General features: G+C 39.5%; 1 protein-coding gene across 9 annotated transcripts in view; it reads right to left on the reverse strand.

The window, feature by feature from the left end:
• ARNT2 (aryl hydrocarbon receptor nuclear translocator 2) overlaps window positions 1–20,753 on the reverse strand; it is a 164,866-nt gene that overhangs the window by 79,664 nt on the left and 64,449 nt on the right. For all 9 annotated transcript variants that reach the window (XR_012776269.1, XR_012776268.1, XR_012776267.1 and 6 more), the window contains 4 exons: window positions 12,120–12,196; window positions 9,871–10,005; window positions 8,920–8,994; window positions 4,638–4,789 (listed from right to left, as the gene is read on the reverse strand). Coding sequence is in view for 5 of the 9 variants with exons in the window: in XM_075506195.1 (XP_075362310.1) it covers window positions 4,638–4,789; window positions 8,920–8,994; window positions 9,871–10,005; window positions 12,120–12,196 (439 nt within the window). In the remaining 4 variants the exon portion in view is untranslated. The remainder of the gene's footprint in view (window positions 1–4,637; window positions 4,790–8,919; window positions 8,995–9,870; window positions 10,006–12,119; window positions 12,197–20,753) is intronic.

Here is a 20,753-nt window from a genome sequence, read left to right on the forward strand (position 1 = left end):
TCCACATTATTTTAACCAACAGAAAATTCCTAAAAATTACCTCTGGAATGCAAAGAAATTCTTTGTTCGCAAGCATAAGATGCATACTTTTCCAACAGAACTATAGGAGGTAATTTAATCATGGCAAATCTATGGGGAAGTTTTTCTAAATACCACCCTGTGGACAATAAACACCCATTAAATCCTGTTGTTAACGTGAAAGCTAATTACACTGTTTCATTTGTTTTTATTACCAACGACTTGGTGCGTGTGTCAATAAACAGCACATTACGTCTCTTCTGTTCCGTATAAAGTATGTTTTCTTGATTCAGCCATATACATACAAATGAGCCAAACAAAACAGCATACTTAGTAGTTATTTGTTTTGTAGGCACTTCTAACTTAGTGCTCCTTCGCCCTTCTCTATCTTTCATCTCTAATACTCGTTAAGCTGCAGTACAATATAAATACCACGTTGTGTTAACAGCACTGAACTTTGGGAACAACCTCCCAAATCCATTTCCTATAAAAATCAAATACTTAAGTGTGTCTGAACTCTGTGCAAGCTATGCAGCACTTAATTAAGACTGAAATGTAAAGCCAGGTTAGCATCTTATACAGTAACAGCAAACAACAGCAGAAGTAGTTCAAATGATGCTTGAAACCTGAAAGAAAATGTGCAGCAGTTCATGGACCAGCCAACCAGGGAGAGCCAAGCGCTGCTGTTGTGGTTGCTTCAGACCTTGCCACCTAACCAGCCCTTTTGACTGAACAGTCAACACATGCAGGTCCCTTCAGTCACCTAATAGCTAGATTCTTTTTGTAAAGAAGATACAGAACAAGAGCTTATTACCAGTTTGGGCAAAACTCAAACTGCCTTCTGACTTTGAAACCAAAACCCAAACTATTCTTGGCTTCAATTTCAGTTTCACAGCTTCAAGGAGTAAATGAAAGAGAAATTTCCTGGCTCTACAGGATACCTAACATAGCAAGTAAGGTATTGTCTGGGTCAACAGACAATGCCGGTACTGCAGGAACTCCTGGCTCACCCACAGGTTTGGTATGAAACTGGGAAAGCCCTTAGTTTGACCAAGGAATGGTTCAGTGAATCTGAAGGTTTTGATAGTTAATTCAAATTTACTTTAGTAAATGTATTTGGAGGAAAAGGGAAGATTCTGTGAAAGATCCTTTGACATTGGAGAGGATTTCAGCTGAATTAATCTCTCTCTCTAAACACTGAAGTCACCTGTTCCTTTTCCAGCCATCAGAGTAACCAAAAAAGGATCTGATCTTTAAAATTAACAGTCTCTATGGTGGGAGAGAAACAATACTACTGTATCCCTACCAAGGTATTTTTATGTAATACAGGCACACGTGCCTCCTGCATCTGGTTTGGACAAAAAGGGAGTAATAAAAGCCTTAGGGCTGCTGTTGTAAAATCCTCTTTCAGAAACTAGCAAAATCTCCCTCCTTTAGCCTACAAAGTCACCCCTGTGAAAGGGTCTGCCTTACACTGGCCTTGGGGGATCACAAGATGGCGGATGGCATGGGGATCATGAGAAAGTAAGTTTTTAGCACCACTACCATAGACTGGAATTTTATCAGAAGAGTTGATCTCTTTAGTATTTTGGCCCATGAGAATCTGAAACAGAAAGCATCTCTCCCACAGGCATGGGCTGATTCATCTGACAGGCTGCCTCCAGCAGTGAGCTATGCCAGCTCACTCCGAGACAGGAATTTTGAGACTCAGGACACTGTACGATTCATAAATGCATGCAGTGCAACATAGGACTTCGGGGCTTACAAAAATAAAACATCAAAATTTCCATAAAGGTCAGAAAAATATCTTTCTTCTATATATACAATGACTTTCATATAGTTTTATCATCACCATGACAGATTATTTTATTCAAACGCTGTTCTATGTGTATGTTAAATAAACATTGACCACAATAATTATTTCTTTTTGGATATCGAACAGTCCCAACTACACAGGAACATGTGGTCAAGCGGGGGAAGTCATCTTTTCAGCCGAACCCAGTACAAATGCTAAACGTTAAATGCTTCATTTCTCCAGGAAGTTTCCCTTGGATGACTACGCCCAAGTGAAACTGAGAGAAGTTTTCTTTTCTTTTTTTGCAAGGAACTAAGTGAACATTTGAACCTAATGTTTCGTTACCCTTCTGCATGAAAAGCAAATTTGAAAAGTTGACTGTTTGAAGCTCCAAAGGAGTATCTTTAGGAAAAAAAAAAAAAAAAAAAAAAACCACCAGAAAAAACCCAAAACAAACAAACCAAACCAACAAAAGAAAAAAAAAAAATCAATTGATCCCTCCACAACTGGAACCATCACTGCCCTCTACAGTCTTATGAGAAAACGCTGTTCACTGACCAACGCAAAATAAGAGCTATTCTGTTAACAGACAGACACACAGACATACATACTGTGGCTTTAAACTATCCTAAGTTAAAAACTGATTTAAACCTAGAACTTTTGGCTACATTGTCTTTACAACTTCATGGTGAATTCTTAAATGCCTCAAACCTGTATCTTATGGCACTGGCTAGGTTATCACAGCGATAGACAAATCAGAATTTGTTTCTGTGCAGAACTGCCTACAACTGCGCAGTGGAAGGCACCCCTGCTTGGTCTCCATGTGAAGCACTTTGCTGGACCCAGACCATCTGACACTTCCACCAACACGTAAAGACGGCCACATACACTGGGGTCGGTGCCAAACATCTAGCCTCAGCAGGAGCTGAATGAGGAGGCGGAAATCAACAGTTACCATGACGTACAACTCCACAAGGCATCTAGGAAATCCGAAGTCAAAACATGACCCCAAACGTGCAAAAAAACCCCCCTAAATCCAGAAACAGGCAGGAACAGCAGTACGTTACAGTAAGTCCTCTTTGGAAATCTGTCTGAGAAGTGGGAGAGAACAGGGAAAAACAGAAAACAGTTTGAATAATGCATTCTTTCTACTATTCAAAAGCAGACATATAATGGGTTGTATCTTGCCATAAGACTAGAACATTTTCTGCATGACAGGAGAGAGGCAACACCCTCTGTCAAAGTAGCAGCAGGCAACTTCCATATTAGGTCAATGTTTCTGGGTTGTTATTCAAACCTAGCAAGAGAGATATAATAAGAGCCAGAAGCTGGCACAGTCCTATTCATCACAGTAAGTGCTGCGATGCCAAGCAGAACAGTATAGTGGAGGATCGGAAAAAAACATTCCCAGAGTCAACACAACATAAGTCTACAGCCCCACTTCTTGATCTGTGGACACTTGGGAACAAAGCACAATTAAGCCAGCCCGGAACAGATTTCAGAAGTCACTTTTTATTTTGCAGGCCTGTTTTTGCATATACAAATTATTTGGAAAAGAAATATGGGACAGCAGAAATGTGGAAATATGTATTTTGATGCACAGTGCAGACAGGGAGATATTTAGCTGTTTGATTTCAAGACACATTTGCTTGTTTTCAATAAGCTTAACTATGCAGTTGTTTAAGCCCAACTTTTTGGGTATGCAGAAAAAACAGCAAAACGATTGTGATGCTGGGTTTCAAGTGAGTGAAAGCACAGCCCTTCTAGTCCAGGTATGTGTCATGTCCAAAGGAGCAAGTCAAGGAACACCCAGAGACACTTACTAGCTTTCTAAGTTCAAATGCCAAAGCGCCAGGGGTTTGGTTTTGCAAGTGGAGCTCTCAGCATGCATCTCCACTAGTAGACTGCTCGTTCAGCATTTCCATTATACAGTTTAACAGGTTGAGTTCTTAAAACCAATAATTTCCTCTGAGCTAAAAACTTGGCAAAAAAATCTTTGGTCAGACCAGAAGCAGATTTTGTTTTAGAAATAGATTAAGTTTATATTGGAAAGAAGAAATATTTACTAAAAAACCCACACTATAAAGCAATGGCTTTATCAAGGCCAGATTAGCTTCTGCAGTTACTGGCTCAGAACTCAGATGGCTCCAAAAGCATCTCTGCTCAGTTACGCAGTGACGAACCTCCACTATGCTCCTAGGGTGACCTCCTCCTAAGAGGTCCAATGACAGATTTTTGAAAATATTAATTCAAAGACAGGATGATTTAATTTCCCTCTTAAAATAAGGGGGTGGATCTGTCCCCATACTTGGGGATATTCCACCAGATCTTACCTGAGTATCAGGAACCCTTCCCACTCAAGCCTACTAGGAAATAATATTGCCAGATTTCATAGGCTGTAAGAGTAGACACAGCTCAAGGAGAAGATGCCCAGGACTACGGAATGGTGTGATCACAATGAACATGGACATAAAATTTTCTCTTTGGCTTAGAAATCAGGCTAACCTTCCTCCAATATGACGACAGCTGACCTGCAGCTGGAAGCTCTGCGCTAATTTAAGGCAGCCTGGACTGAGATCAATAGGCTTGACTAATGACATAACAGGTAAGTAACATTTCTCCCCCAGTGCAGCCTGGCCCTGGAAACATCGCAGGATAATGACACAGAGAAACAGCTACACCGTGAGATCTCATGATGAAGAAAAACCCTGTTACAGACTGTATTATTACAGAGAAACAAATGTAGTTAGAAACTGGCTACAGCAAAAAGCAATGCTTAAATTCTTTCAAAACCATGTACACGAGCATCTGGAAAGGCACATACTTTACATTAGTGTTGGTGCAGATGATGTATTCAATCTCATCGGAATAAGGATTCTGAAACGTGAAGCTGCTGGTTCTGATCAGCATCCATTCCCGGTTTTTGGTACGAAAACGATACATCACAGACAGGACTTGACCTTTCAGTTTCACAACCTGCAAAACCATTTGGAAAGCTTAATAAAAGGAGATTGCTACCTGCTGTGCAAATGAAGAGTAGACAGCAGTAACTGGTGTGTTTTAAACTTGAATTACAGAAAGCTATGGACACAGCAGGGAGATTCTTAATTTGAAGAGAATAAGCAAAATCTGATTCATGTTTGCAGCTATTTCCTTCAGAATGAAACCCTCATGCTTTTTTTGTATAAAATGCCATTTTCCAGCCTGCATATAAGAAGAATACAGATTCAGGGCAACCAACAGGTTGTGCTGTTATCCCAAGAGGGAAGCTTTAAGAAGGTTTTAATGTGGAACACTTAGCAAGAGATTGACAGAAACCAAACTGAGGATCTTTTAAATGTTTATATGTAAACCACAAACAAAACATTGCAGCTGAAACAAAAGCCCCCAAGAAAAAACATTTTGAGGTTGACTATCTGCTTTTCTGCTTGGATACCTAGCTATACAATTCATACATGTGATACACCAAATCACACATCAGAATCAAAATTTAGGATAATGCTTAAGAAAAATGGCTTTTTTTAGAACCATATATGGTTGTTTCTTCTTTTTCCCCAAACACATTATAAGACCATCTACGATGGCAAAGTGCTAACAAGAAACACTTGCTTCTGGCTTTCAAAACAAGTGAGCCAGCCTTTGAATGGAGAGATCACCAATAAGTCACTGTCCATTTTAATAGTATTAATGAAAACGGAGAGCAAATTCTTTGCTTGGACAGCCTATTTATTTATGACTAAGCATTCAGATGTCTGGCAATACTCAGTTCAAATTCTGTCTCTGGTAGCTGAAGTTTTGTTGAAGTCAATAGTTGGGCATCAAGTGAGAAGTAAGAAGCAGCCAGCTAAAGAAGTATGCTCAAAACAATACTTGCACACTGGCACTTCAACTGCATTTTAAGCGTTATCTAACAATCTTGGTTTAAGTTAGAAGAAAACTTATATGGTTTCAAGTCATTCAGCTGGCACTTACCTGGACTATCTGTGTTTATTTTTTATTGCTTTTCCACCAAGCTATCTCAGGGGTGCCTCAGGGAAGGAAAGGGAAGGTCTACTGCAAATGAATGCCACATCTCGTTGTGGATTCTTAATCCTTATCCACTTGAATTTATTTTTTATTAGCTATCTGCAGCCTGTATTCTCTAAAAGTAGAAACCCCAGTATTTACCCTCTGTCTTTATCAACAAGCAATTGGATTAGGAAAAATGCTCCAATCCTGTTTTTTCCAAAGGTCTGCATTTCAAATTGATCAACTCAATACAGGATTAAATGGAAAGAATGCAAATACAAGACACAAAAAGCTTTAGCAATGCCCAGGAAAGTTCAAAATAATACTGAGGTAAATGCTGTTTGGTTTTTTTTCTTTTTTAAATGTTTTTGTAGTTTGAGTTCAGTGAGCGACATTCTTTTATCAGCAATCTTCTACTACCACACCCAGGGTAAAAAACACAGAGCTTGTGTAAAAGTGTGCAATCTGAATAGCATCCTACTGGATATCAAATAGCTGTATTCTGGATCCTTTGATACTAAATGCTATTTGTTGATCTTGGCCTTGAGACTATCTTATTCTGGCCTGATTTTCCCACCCTGATGAATGAACTTATCTTCCCAAGGAAGTAAAAGCTTTGAGATGGATACTGGCAATTGACCAAAAACTGCAAAACCCTCCCTCCCTCCCTCCGCTGTTATGCACCAACCTGGTTCTGATACTGTCAGCAAATTAGAAATGTCAAGTTTTCAGAGGGTTTTAGAAAAAAAGAGAGTTTATTGGAAATCACAGTTACCTTTTTAATGAAAAGATTTCTAAGGCCAAACTAACAATAATAAAACAAACTGCAGGGATCTATTGTCCTGAAGTCTGAATTAAGCAAACACTAATTCTGTAATAATATATAAAACATAGAGATCGCTGGTGGGAAAATCCTGAACTGTCTTAAAACAGTGCACACAAACAAGATAGCACAAAAAATTTCAAAGCTAATGTTTAACCTTTACTTTCTTACATTCTTTGGAAATAAAAACCACCTGGTGCATAGCTTAACTGTTTACTTCAGTCTTTTATTACATGATTGAAATAACAGCCCCAATCACACTGCTACTGTACTGAACAAAAATATACCAAAAAAGCAATTGCCTACTAAAGAAACAGCACAATATTTTCATAGATTGGACACAGGTCGAGTGAACAGGAACTTTCACTTCTAATCTGCATTTTTTCCTGCTGTCTTTTTGTATGACCTTAAGCAAACCATGTAGGTCCTTGATCCAGCGAATCATTTATGCACATGCCTAACAGTGAGCAGTGACAGTGAAGTCCCCAGCAACTGAGTTCAGGGATACACCAGCAGCCTCCCACAGCCTGATCTCGCTCTCAGTGAACACAGTGAGGACCAAGTCATTAACTTGAATGTTAGTTAGTCAGCCCTTCTGAGCCCTAGGCAATCACTTCAGAGATGAATGTTTGACGTGCTGTTATCCAGCAGCTCTCTGTCATTGTGTCTTGGATAAATTAGTGGAATCAATCATTTGGGCATTAGTGAAAAATGGTATATACATTCTCGCTGCTCTTCTTGCGCCACTGATGCGATCAGGCACGAGTTCACGGAGCTGAACCAGCTGAAAGCTAGTTCCATGCAAAAGCGATTAGCCCCTTAGCTAGCCTACCTGGCAAGTCCATCTGTACTAGTATCAGGACAGTAGGAAAGGTGGTGAGGAAGTCAGGGAGGAGAGAAGTAGTGGGAGCAGGACCTGACTCCTGGTGACAGTTAATCATCAGGTAGGTTCAGCTGCAGCATCACACCCCCAACCAAGGTTGGGCAGAGAAGATGACTGGGTGTGGTGACCTACTTCAAGCATCTAACTCTCACAGGCTCCTGCCTGTGAATCAACATCTTGAATTTAAAAGGTCTTTAGCTGCTGTTTGAATTCAGTCTGTTCGAGGGACACTGAAGTGGATGCAGAGTGCTCACACAGTCTTTTCTGCTAGCTCAGCAGTGGGGTTGGTAGTGTCTGCTTGAAGGAGGGAGTGGTGAGAAATAGCTCAAGAGTACTGATATCTTACACTATCTCAAACACTTCTGTAGAGACCATAACATCAGTTTCACAATCTATTATATGGACACAGAACAGCATTTAGTTGTTTTCCCCAGAGAGGCTTTTCAAGCTCCATTTTTGCATGCCATGTCTGAATAAATAGTTGGCTATACAAATTATTTTAGAAGGCACTTCATATCCATGATTCACAGCTGAAAGTACATCTCAGCATCCAACACAAGATGGATCAACAAAACTTGGTTGAGCTATAGGCTGTTGTCAGAAAATCTGGAACCACTTAGATCATCTGAACCTCAGTAATCAGTTAAACATACTACACCGTGCTTTCTAGTGTGGTAGGGAAGGTGCTGAAAAGACCAGCAACAAGCAGAAGGCTTGGGGAAAGGACTCCAACTCTATGTTCCAGATCAATTTGAAACAATAAGCTCTACAATGGAATAAATGCCTTTGATAAGGCTAATGTAAATGTGGCCCACTGTAAAAACGAATCCAGATCAGTAACTCTTTCCATATGTTGTATTTCGTTACTACTGTCTGTGTTTCAATTCCTAACAGGGAGAAGGGCCAAATTCTCTATTGATGTAAAGTGGTGTAACTCCATTGAAGTATGAGGCACATCACTTATGCTAGCACAGAATTGAGGTCATAAACAATCCAGCATTACAAAGGAGTGTAACTACTTTCAAATCAGCAGCACACCTTGGAACGTAAATACTTTCAGTTACCACTTAACATGGTGGGATCTACACAGGCATCTCCAAAACAGCTCTAACTGTGCAGTGAACACTCATTTAACTTTTTGTAAAAAGAAAACAAAATGTATAACTAGGTGACTTATTTCTGAAAACACAGCAAACAGATGCTGCAGTTAAAACTACCATTTATGCAGCTTAACTGATCAGTAACTGACCAACAAATTGTTTTGTAACTTGCTACTCCTTCTGCATAACAGAAAAACACCTTGAAATGAAAAATAAAAGCTACTTCTCTGAGCAAAATAACAACAACAACAACAAAAATAAATGGCAGAAGAAAAGGAGCAGGACACAGCACCTGTTGGAAACTCTCCCTCAAATGGCTTTGATCTTCAGGATGGCAGAATTCTAAAATATCTTTCCCCAGAAGATCCTAGAATAAAACATAAAGCTGTGTAAAAACCCCAGACCACAACACAAATCCATATGCAGATCTGCAAGTAATCCTTGCAGACACTAAATCTACCACCCTCAATGGGACTACTCAGTCCATCAGGGATGAATCACACAAACAAGGTTTGTAGGCATCACGTCCTACATTATATTTGTACTGTTGCATAGATATATGTATTTACAAACAAATTTTAAGTTATTTTTTTAATACCTGTGAAATGGTGTCTTGAAAAGACTGACATGCTCTACTACAGCTCATTTTACGGCACTAATTTTGTAAAAACAGTTATTATAGAGCTACCTAAAATCAAAATAAATGGGAAAAACAAATAAGCAAGAAATTATTTTTGCCTCTAAATTGCAGCTGTCGAGAGTTATCTGATGGAGAGTTGTGGTAGTCAGGAGTTCATTTACTATTCTACTCAGTTCTGTGACTAGCCTCCTATTCAGAGGAGCAGATGTAAGCCGAAAGGAAAATAGATGCCATAAGTGATGTTTGCTTACTGTTCAATAGATTGGCAGAAGTAAAGATCTACAGGACTAAAACTCTCTCCAAGCACTGTTAACTTTCTATCACACAAATGTCTTCACTGGAAAGCTGTGCAAGGTTTAAAGCATCTTGCTGTTAGAATTCTAACTGGATCTAAAAGGTATAAAAAGATACCCCACATAACAAAGGGGAAAACTGTAAATTTTAGAGGTGTGGACAACAAAGAAAAATGAACAGCATTTAGTGCACAACATACAAATTATCTGCTACAAATATTTCATGTTTTGCCGCTTTTGTTTTTAATGCACAAATAGAATTTTCTTCATTAGCTCTAACCAGTCTCCACATTTACAGTGACTCACTGACCTGGGGCTGGTAGCCAATGACACTGATGCACCTTGGGTCGACGAAGGTGATGACTCCATCAGAGTTGTGTCTTGACAAGAACTCTGTGGGGACTGACATGCCATTCATGTCCATGCACACTGGAGAGCTGGTTACCTATGACCAATGAAGTCCACAGCATTTAGTTCACAGAACAGTCACCTTAAGTCAAATTTGATTATGTAGCTAAAGAACAAAATCTGTTGGCAGAGTGCTAACTACTGAAAGAAGTTATAAATAACAGCACAGATAAATGACACAGAAAAGCCTTTAGTCTAGTTTGCAGGGCAAATATCTCACCCCATGGTGCCTACCTAGGCTTAAGAGCAGGAAAACAAATACACCAGAAGTTCCCAAGAAGGAGGGATATAGTAAGGATGTAAGTACAGCTGGATACATCTCACTTTGTGGCACCACATTAAAGTTAGGCATCTTGGTTCCTACCTTTGTCAACCAAGAATGAGAGACTTGCAGAGGACAATTCAGTCCACCCATTTTAGGATAGGAAGGTCAATCTCTAGAAGAGGCCAATTCATTATCTGTAGACATATCCAATAGGACCAGTTCAGACTAAACACTCAACTTCCAGGTGAGATGAACCTCACCTGAAACACCCAGAGAACCTGAACAAAGTTCTCCAGAGGTTGAGGTAGGTGATATAAGGCCAGCAAGTGGCTGCTCATAATGAAAAAATACAGTCCTCCTATAAAAGCTCCTCAAATCTCATCAGAGAGAATGATGCATTTCCTGCTCTCTGCCTGAAACATGTGCAATCAGGCCACTTCATATCCATTCATTCCTACCGGGGCTACAAATGAGACCATTGTTTTTCTTACAACTTCCAGAGCTATCTCTGTCAACAAAATCCCAATACAAAAAGAGCAAAATCTCTTTTTTTTGCTGTCTTGAAGCAGATTAGCCAGTTAACTGTATGCAAGATTTCAATTTGCTGTTACAGAACAGAGTTTTTAATTTGTGTACCTTGACTCCTTTGTGATTAAACTCATCCACAGAACCTCCTCTTGCCCTCCCTCACATACCCTGCTGGCTCTTCTAACATAACAGATGTTTTGACACTCCACATGTTACTAATGTGATTTCCTCAGAAATAATCTTTCTTCAGCAGCTGTAACGTATGAATCCCTGTAACTTCCTTCTCGCTTTTAGTGGAATATATTCTCCTTTATTATAAACGCATAATTAACCTAAAAAACATCATGCAATACTTTTGTAGCTCTGCCATCACAATGGAGACACACTCTGCAGAAGTGCTAACACTTGCAGTAATGTGCAGGCTGTTCACCTCAAATAGGATGGGTTTGGCACCTGTGCTCTAATGAAAGGGTCATTCTACCTTGTAAGAAGGAATGATGCCATCCTAGCAGATGGCAATGAGTGCAGGCCAACAGGAGATCATGCAGGAGGCTCAAACACATTCTCCCATGGCAGAATTCCCAGACTGGGAAGATAAAAATCAGCCTCCCTGCTGCGGTGAAGGAGACTCACTGCAGCTACTCTATCTCCTGCTCAGAACTCTCGTCAGCAATGGACAAAGGAAGAAAATGTAAAACGTCAATTGCAACTGTCTGGACAAAAAGGAAGTAAAATTTTATTCTCACAGTTCCCTCGGCTGACATCACATCCGAATGCACACTACAATACTCACCGAAAATAAAGCTATTATTTGTGAAATGCCTCTTGACGGCCTTATCTTTACCACTTTCAGAATAACACCTGCAATCACAGTTTCTCAAATAGTTGATTAGCCAGAGAGAGAGAATGAACGAAAGACTAGCAGGCAGCATATCACTGGCTTTGGGAGACACTTCAACCTACCATCTGGAGCACCTGTACTCCCAGCCCTGTGCACCCTAGAGAATAGCAGGTCTGTACATGCTCATGCTCCAGGAGCATCTTTGCCGCTGTTGTTGGGTTAAATACACATATGCACCAAAATCACATTTTCATTTTGCTCTGTTGACATGTTCTAAACAAGTCCTGCCCACGGCAGGGGGGTTGGAACTAGATGATCTTTAAGGTCTCTTCCAACCCAAACCATTCTATGATTCTGTAAGTCACTGGCTGCACACTGACATCAACGCGCTTCGTATTTTGTAGGCATGTTAGAAGTTACAATCTAGTACCAGAACTTTGTGCAGATCCTTTACAACTAAACCACAACGCCAATTACGCTTTCAGAAGTAGTTTGTATAAAGAAAGACTGGCATTACCTGAAGCCTTCCTATTGCCACGAGGCAATATTTACTACCTTGTCCCACATCAGCGTCTTCTTCTGGTATAGTCATTCCTAAAAGAAACGATAACAAATACTGTTATAATTAGTAAACTGGGATGAGCAGAGATGCTGCTGGCCTGGTTCTATACTATTCTAGATGCTCTAAATCACACAAAATAACTTTATTGCCTTATTAATGCATCATCCCTGGGTTCAGATCAGACGATCTTTCTCAGTCATGCTTGATCCCACATACCTCACATGCACATACAGTACCCACGGCAGCTATTTTCGCTGCCGAAGACAAAGCAGATACAAAAATTCCATTATATACTGAGATGGACAATAACATTTCCATGAGTACTTCTCCACAGCACGTTACTGGAACCATGTGGTCACTTAATATGTTCAGTGAATGCACACTATGTTCAGTTTTCTTTGTGAATAATATATTGAGCCTTAAAAACAAGGCACAGCCTAGATTTTTCACTAACTTAGTGCTCATATTTAACAGCTGGTTTTACTTTTTTCTGTAATGGACTAAATCTGGGTCATTACGTTGAAAGATTGAAAAAATGCGGATGCTTTGCTAACAGTACTTGTTTCAGTTGTGTAACAGAAGTAACTATTACAAACACAGGAATAATTTCAAAACATACATGTGTACTGACTTCCATCTCAGTGTTTCACAAATAGGAACATTCAGATTAGCTCTGTTTACTTGCTAGTTGGCTAGGCCTTTAGTTAAGGTTATTTCCCAACTCCAGTTTTGAGATACCAATTTCCTATGAAGCACTTGAAAAAACATCTTCCAAGAGTGACACTGCTGACTTATTTTAAGTGATTTGTAAACTCTTTCACAAGGCTTTTCAAGGAATTCAGTCACAACAGGCAGTGAATCATTTAAGGGGCACTTTAAAGCATTAATGAAATTAATTGCAAAGCAGCTACCAATTATGAAAGAACAGCCACTTTATTCTAAAAATTTGTAATTCCCAATGTAAGTCAATCTTTGGACCGTGCGCAGAGGATGACAGCATACAACTTTCTTAAATGACGCCTCTTAAAAATGACTATAAATGCTGCTGAACGAACTGAAGTAGTCTCTGAAGGAAGTTATTTTGTATCAAAATAATTTAATCTTATCTGACAATCACTTTCTAAAGAGCACTCTACAGGTATTTTTCAGTTCCCATTGAGCTATATAATAAAATAAAATATACAATTGAAAGAAAAAAACCCATACATTTGTATAAGATATTCAAACTTTATTTGCAATGGAATTCACAGTTTTGGGGCCCTAACTTCATTTGCATCCCCTGACAGATTAACGAGGATTTTATCAGGGGATCTCAAGAGCTTTACAAAGGAGGAGCATTATTGTCCCTTCTAACAAGTGGGAAATTGAGGTGCAGTATGAATTTCAATGTCACAGACTACAAGAGGTGGGCAAACCCCCCTTGTCTTCTACACAATGATCTTACTCTCCAGAGATACAAATTTGGCCCTAAATAACTCCTTAGCTTCTAAACCTACGTGATATCCCTCGCCAAACGCCAGGATACTCCTCTGAAATGTTTTCTTAGAAGCTGTATGAGAAGATCAAGGTGGCAGTATGTGACCTTACGAGTACATTTTAAGAAATCAATCATTAAACAATTAAGTTAAAAATAACATTGGAAGGAATTGGTACATGTTATTTTTCAATTAAACATTATTTTGTGCTTCTGATAAAGGTCCTTCTGCAGGTTACTAAGGGCCCAAACTTTCACTCAAGATCCTTCACCTGATTTAGAACATCCTTGAAATGAAGACAACCTGCATTTACCCTCCCTGTGGGACTGTTCTGCACTGCCTGCAGTTTATCAGTTTATCCTTCAAGCAGTTAAATTACAAAGCATTGTTTTCATATTTCACACACCGCTATTCCAGTCTTTTTTCTGTTACACACCAGGCAAACTACAAACAAGAGCCCAAACACAAATAAGTCCCATGCTCTGAGACACCAGCATACCACGGAGAGCATAAACCACTGACATGAAACTACAGTTAAGAGATTCTTATTACAGAAGTATTTTGTTTTCCTCCCTTGCTGTGTTTACACAGTTATTTCTTCCATACAGGACTTAGTAATTAGCTAATGACAGCTCCAATAGGCAAAGGAACTGAATTTGGCTGCCTCTTGAGAAAAGGAGAGAAAATTACCCTGAAAAAGCAGCAGCAAACACGTCTACTCAAAATTGTGTCCACTTTAGACAAAATTTTGGCAGACACATAGCTGCTATCTGCTCACATACATGTGGGTTGCCTGGAAGGGTGAGCTCCCAAAACTAAACCTAGACTCCTCCACATGAGTAATTTTAATTTTAAATAGGCAGAAAATGGTTAACTGAGAATTGTGTGCAGTTTGCAGGGGATGATAGTGGGAATCCAGCAGTTTCACCTTACAAAGCAGTGACTAGAGGTGTGAACTGAGAGCAGGACAAATTAAATGATGCAGCAGTTCAGGATGGAGCACGAGGATGCTGACTCTGCTGCAAAAGAAATGCAGCAGTGTACAAAAACAACCACCGGAGGAAAGAAAGCACCGGAGCAACTGAAGAGTTGACCTAACACTTTGTCTGGAAGATGGCAGCAGGGCCTGCATCCCTATGGGAGATGGATGAGGAGTCTCCCACTCCTCAGTCCTGAACTCTGCACCAGGGCAAACCTGCAAGTTCAACCATCAGCCAAAAGAGCAAATATTTTAAAAGCTGGTACCTGAAGCAGTCACGGTTACATTCAGACAGCTTGGTACAGGTGGTCTGATTTCAAAGATGGTGAGTGATTCTAGGTCCAACCACCTTCAGAGGATTTTCTTGGTGGATGCCTGGTACTTCTGAGAAGTAGGCCACTTAAACACAGGGGCCTAAGTGCTATTTTAAAGAAATAATTCTAGGCATTCTAGTTAGATAACCTTAACCAAAAGGTCCCTTTAAAATGGAGTTTTCCATTTGAGAAGGACAAATTTAAAGTATTTTCCTGTGACTTCAAAAGCTTTTTCAATCATTTCCTTAGTGGCACAGTGTATTGCAAAGGATGGCAAAGATACTCAGCTGGATGGCTTGCACTTTGCATAATCTTTTTTCTGCAGTTTTCAACAACGCTTTCCTTTTTAGGAACTTGGTCCATGCTTGCTACTGCCCAAATAAACTCAAAGCAACATAAACAATCTCCAGAATTAAACCTAGCTAAGAAACACCATTTCTGATGTCACCCTGTTGGCAAGGGAGGCTGTTGTTCTAATTTTCACTTTTTTTTTTTTGCAAGATGGATTACATTTGGTCTGTATAACACACTGGAAAATATATTAGTTGGGTTATCCCACAAGACACCCTATGAATAAAAACCAATCTGCCTGGAATTAATCAATATGTGACCCAGTGAACTGCTAACCCTCCCCTAAAAGTGCCAAAAGTAAAAATATGCCAAAATGATTGCTGGTCTGCAGTGTAGGTGCTACTACTGACAGCATTCCATAGAGGGAAATTGTTTTCTTTACTCTCTTGCTGATAGTTACAAAGTTTCAACTGTGGGTGAGCTTATATATGAGAAGCATTCCTAGAGAGGTATACTTTTGCTTTAGCATACTTCCTATTGAACATACTCCAATACCGGCAGGTATATAAAGATATGTGTACTGCACTTAATATCGGTTTGTCCAGCTCTTAACATAATGTAATATTGCTCCTTAACATCACTAAGTACCATCAGTATCTCCAAAAAAAGTTGCAAAAGCCTCCAGGAAAGCAGCCATGAAACTGACCTTTAGGAGGCATCAACAAAATAAACATACATTAGTTATTCACATTCTTTACGTGTAACCCTGAGAAAGGCTTTATTTCTCAACACCAAATATATGCTCCTCTTGAATAATAAATATAGTGCTATGCTTGTTCAAGTTAATATCAACAATTTGCAAAGCTAAGCCTGCAACTGAGCATCACAAATAGAATGCTGTGCCATTAGAGGTTATATTTAATTTCCAAGTGTCCTTTATGCCAGCAAACAGTTTCCCACAGGGTAACGGCATGTGTTTGTGTGGACATAAGGAACTTTTTAGGTTTCCCAATGAGCTTCCAGTTGGCTCTAACAACAGAACAGCTTCGTTTTCTGCCTTCTTTTTCTATCCTTCTGCCCCATATCTTCTGCGAGACACAGCACAGTGTTAGTAGATTTGTGGTTTTACTTCACTACACTCAGAAGTAAATTATTTATGAGTCTTTAGAATGACGTAATTTAAGTCCAGGGGTCACTAGCAATCCCTTGTTAATGTCCATCTCCATCAGAACCATTTCTGATAGTTACACGCCTGTGCATGAAACTGCACTGTGTGACGCTATCTCCCATACACAACAATGGAAAAAGGCTTTCACAAAAAAAGGCTGTGGATGTTTACAGCATACCAAGGAAAAATCTTGTGAAAAATCCCAAAAAAACCTAAATTGTTCTTCTTTAAAAAAAAAGCCTTAAAAATGACAGCACTGCAAAGAATATTCAAGCAACTATTTTGTTTTGTATTGGAAGAGGGAGTACTTTGCACAAATGTCCAGATTCTGGCCAAAACTTTAAAATAACCTAACAGCTTTGGCATGCTGTGGTTAAGACGTTACCGTAAGTCTGACTTGGAAGACTAAAATGTTTCTTTTTTAAGATAAAAAACTAAGGAAAAAAAAAAAAGATTTCAACATTATTTGAATTTAACATTATTCTGGGACTTTTTATTTGAAGTTTTCGAAATAAGTATCTATCTAAGCCTTTTCTTCACTATGTGTTTTTCTGCAGGTCCTGGCTTTGATTTACAGAAAACTAGCAACATCCTGACAGTCTGTATCTTCTCTCTCCACCAAGTATTTTCCATCAATTTTTATGGCATGAAAAAAAAGTTATTATGAAAATATCATATGGACCACATAAGTTTCATTTCCTTCCAGGAATGAGATGCTCAGAGGGGGAAAAAAAAAAAAAAAAAAAAAAAGGCAAATCCTTGCTTAAGTTGAAAACTGAATGATCAGGAGAAGGTCAGTATTTCTCAGTTTTATGAGTGGTTATGAACTTCAAGCATTGTCTAGGCTAAGGATCACAAGCTGCTTCACCGGGAACAGGGGGACAAAGGCTGGAATTGGTGCTCAGCCAGTTTCAAACAAGGGGTCTTTTTACCTCATTCAAAATAATGCAACACTGCACTATCATTATTTAATCTAGCATACACTCCACTTAAGAAATAAACAATGTAACTGGTTGGAACGTTGATCTGGAACATCTGACCCCTTTTTCCTTTGACTTCTACACAAAGTTTACCCTGATTGCTTGAGGCCAACATATAATTTATGGGGATATAAGCGTGTAGGTGTCATATGCCAGGTTTTGTACTTGAGCTTAGTTTTACCCTTCTCTTGCAGGCACAATGGAGGAAAATGAATGTACCATTAACAAACCCAGCCTGAACACATGCACTCCTCGAAGTGGCTCGGTCTTCTCTCTGTGTCCCGCTCACTCAGAGGTAGACACACTGTATTAGGGGAACAGCCAAATAGCTCCTTTTCCCGGTGAACACAGACAGAGCTCTGGCTGCAGCACTCCTGGCTCTCCTTTGTTACGAAACATAGGAGAGGCAGGTGCTGCCTGCGCGTCCTGCATGCTCCGGGCTCACTTCTGTGTGGAGGATGAGGCATGATGCTTCCTGTGTTTTCTCTCTCATTTCCCAGTTGAAAAAGGGCAGTCTGCCAGTAAGTGAGCCTTCCCGCTCCATTAAGGATAAGGGGAGGGGGGGAAGTCAGGCTAGATGTGCAAAGTGATTTCACACTGACCACAGACCTGAGCCATAACAGAATTTTTTTTCTACTTTAGATCTCTGAAAAAAACACCCAGTCCTTAAAATATGCCACCATACTGATGCCAGCTGTCATTTGTTTACACCTGTTTAAAGTATTTGAATTACTTAAGAGATTTAGCATAGACTACTCACAGCAGCAGCATTGTCAAACCTGATAGTCTATCATGCTAATAATGATCGCAGACCAGTTTTTGTCTTGATATTTCTGTATCAATACTGATTGTGTTATACTCAGTGTGGGACTAAAAAAAATTAATACATTGGCCACAGACAATGCAATACAACCCAGAAAAAGAAAATACCAGGTGCTAAACAAATTAGATTAAGTCCAGATTAAGTGCATTTTTTAAATATTCGTTATTTCGTTTAAGAAAGTATGTTTTGTGTTGTACATTAGGTGTATAATGCACGTGCCACATTGCGTGGTCTGAGAGAAACGGATATGGAGTTTACATTAGAATGTCCACTTGGCAATTGAAAAATAAATGAAAATGATCCTTTCCATAGCTGAATTTTTAAACAGCTCAATTTAGCACAAACCCATTTATTCCCAAGAATCCAGAGACAATGCAAAGGCCAGGGGCTTGCTGCTCTCTAGCTGCTTTGAACAAAAGTAATTTTATTACAGGGTAGAAAAGCCTTAGCAAATTCAATTACTGCTGCAGTTACTTCATTTGCTTTACAGATTATGGTTGAATTACCTTTGGAAATGAGAACAAATGCAGTGATGTTGCCACTTATTTACCCAAATGTATTGGGGACCAATTCAGCCCACAGATATTCCCATTCAACTCCAACAGTCAATGGATACATGACAATCACCAACACAAAGTGGGGAAGACTGGAAGGGCAAATAAACACTCAGGAAAGAGGCCCCGATTCAGTATTATATGCCCTGAAAAAGGCACTCAGGCATGACTATGATGAGTAACAATTTGGATGGTAACATAAAAGTCCATTGAAATTCCACATAAGGCTGTCAAAATCTAAAACATCCCTTAGGATTGTGCTATAGTTTGGAGGCATTAACATTGTGGAGGAGTGCGGGAATATCATAAGGGAGCACCATGTGATTTTGAGGAGTGGAGTAATAGAAATGGGATGAAATTCAACATTACTAAATGCATAAGCATGCACTTGGGGACTAATAAGAGTCATAAACTACAGCAACAGAAATGGGATGAAACTTCATATTACTAATTGAAAGATCACACAATTCAAAGCTATTTTTGCTATGAACTGGAAGATCTTGAGTTGACAACTGAGAAAAAGGCAGCCTGATATGTATATTAGGTGATTAAGGATGCCAGCAGGATGCACCATACAAAAGAGAAGTATGCCATACCATATACTGCCAGTCAAGATAAGATACCATTTTCATTATACATCACTACAGTCTCATCTGGACAAGAGTGTACAGTTCTGGTGACCCACAGTTTGAAAAGTTAAGTGAAAATGTGAACAAGCGCGGAGAAAAGACACAAGGCTAAAGAAAAGAGAATGCGTTGTGAGAGTGGAGATTAGAAGTGGGCTGGTTTAACTTTGCAAAGTCAAGGCTGACAGGGTAAGACCTCCTTCTGGAAATGCACCAAAACACTGGAGACACACACAAAGCAGGAAAACTCCTGTCTGATCTTCAGTGCAATATAGTCTAAGAATACACTGGCATAAACTTCCCATAAACTAACCAGGACTGGAAATTAGAGAGGTTGCTAAGTATGGGAGAGCAGTGGGGTTTTGGAAGAGCTGGAGACAGGGAAAACACCTCACTAACGTAAACTGGAACTTACAATGTGATACCTGGCAACGGGGCACTCAAAGATCCAGAAGATCCTTTTCATCCCATGCTCCTGCACTGCAGTGCCTGTTCCCCTGCAGAAATGGCAACTGGAAGTCATATACTGCTGATGTTGTAACCTAGCGCCGACATGAGTTCATGCGTTTGCAGCTCTGCATCAGCAACATGCACCCCTGAAGGGTTAGATCTCTTTAAATGTCCTGTAACACGCAGTAAGCTTTTCATTCAAGCTAAGCAAGGAGCTAAAAGAAATCTCATTTGATCTGTACCTTTCTGAAGAGACGTCCCGTATATCAAGACTGAATTCAATTATGTTTGGAACTACCAACAGAAAAGTTAATCTCTTTGTGGAAGAAAACAAAAACCCCTTTCATTTTCACAGAGCAATTTACACACACTGCACTCTCATTCTTTTGAGATAGAAATGAAATTGAAATGTTTTGACTCCTATAGCACACTGAAGTATATTAAATCCTATTAGCAACAAGAGGGGAGGTTTTCCTCTTCTTCCAAAACTGCAATTCAGCAGGAAATGACAAGAAGTTCACATCTGCATGCTGGTGTCTGCACACCACCGTACAGACCTGGTGCAAACCACCTCTTAGCATTCATAATCCCCGAATAAATGTAATTTATGCTTGTGGTATATGACCGCAAAAGGGCAGGACAACTCATGGTTTGATTCATGCCAGCAGGCACTGTCATATTGCAAACAGCCTCTTCAACTACCACAAATGCCAAGGTCAACTAATCCACTTCATGATGATGTCTAAATGAGCTCCACTGACTCCTCTTTGAATTTTTCAAAGGTAAATATTCCCATATGTAATACTGAGTTACAGTAGGTAAATGTTTTTCTCTGCAGTTCAAAGCAATATGCCAAGACTTGTTTCCCAGAAAAACAGCCTCAAAAAAGAACTTATCACAAAGGAAAACAGCCTCAAAACAGAACTTAT

This window comes from Mycteria americana, chromosome 6, assembly GCF_035582795.1.
Source record: "Mycteria americana isolate JAX WOST 10 ecotype Jacksonville Zoo and Gardens chromosome 6, USCA_MyAme_1.0, whole genome shotgun sequence".
Taxonomy (NCBI): domain Eukaryota; kingdom Metazoa; phylum Chordata; class Aves; order Ciconiiformes; family Ciconiidae; genus Mycteria; species Mycteria americana.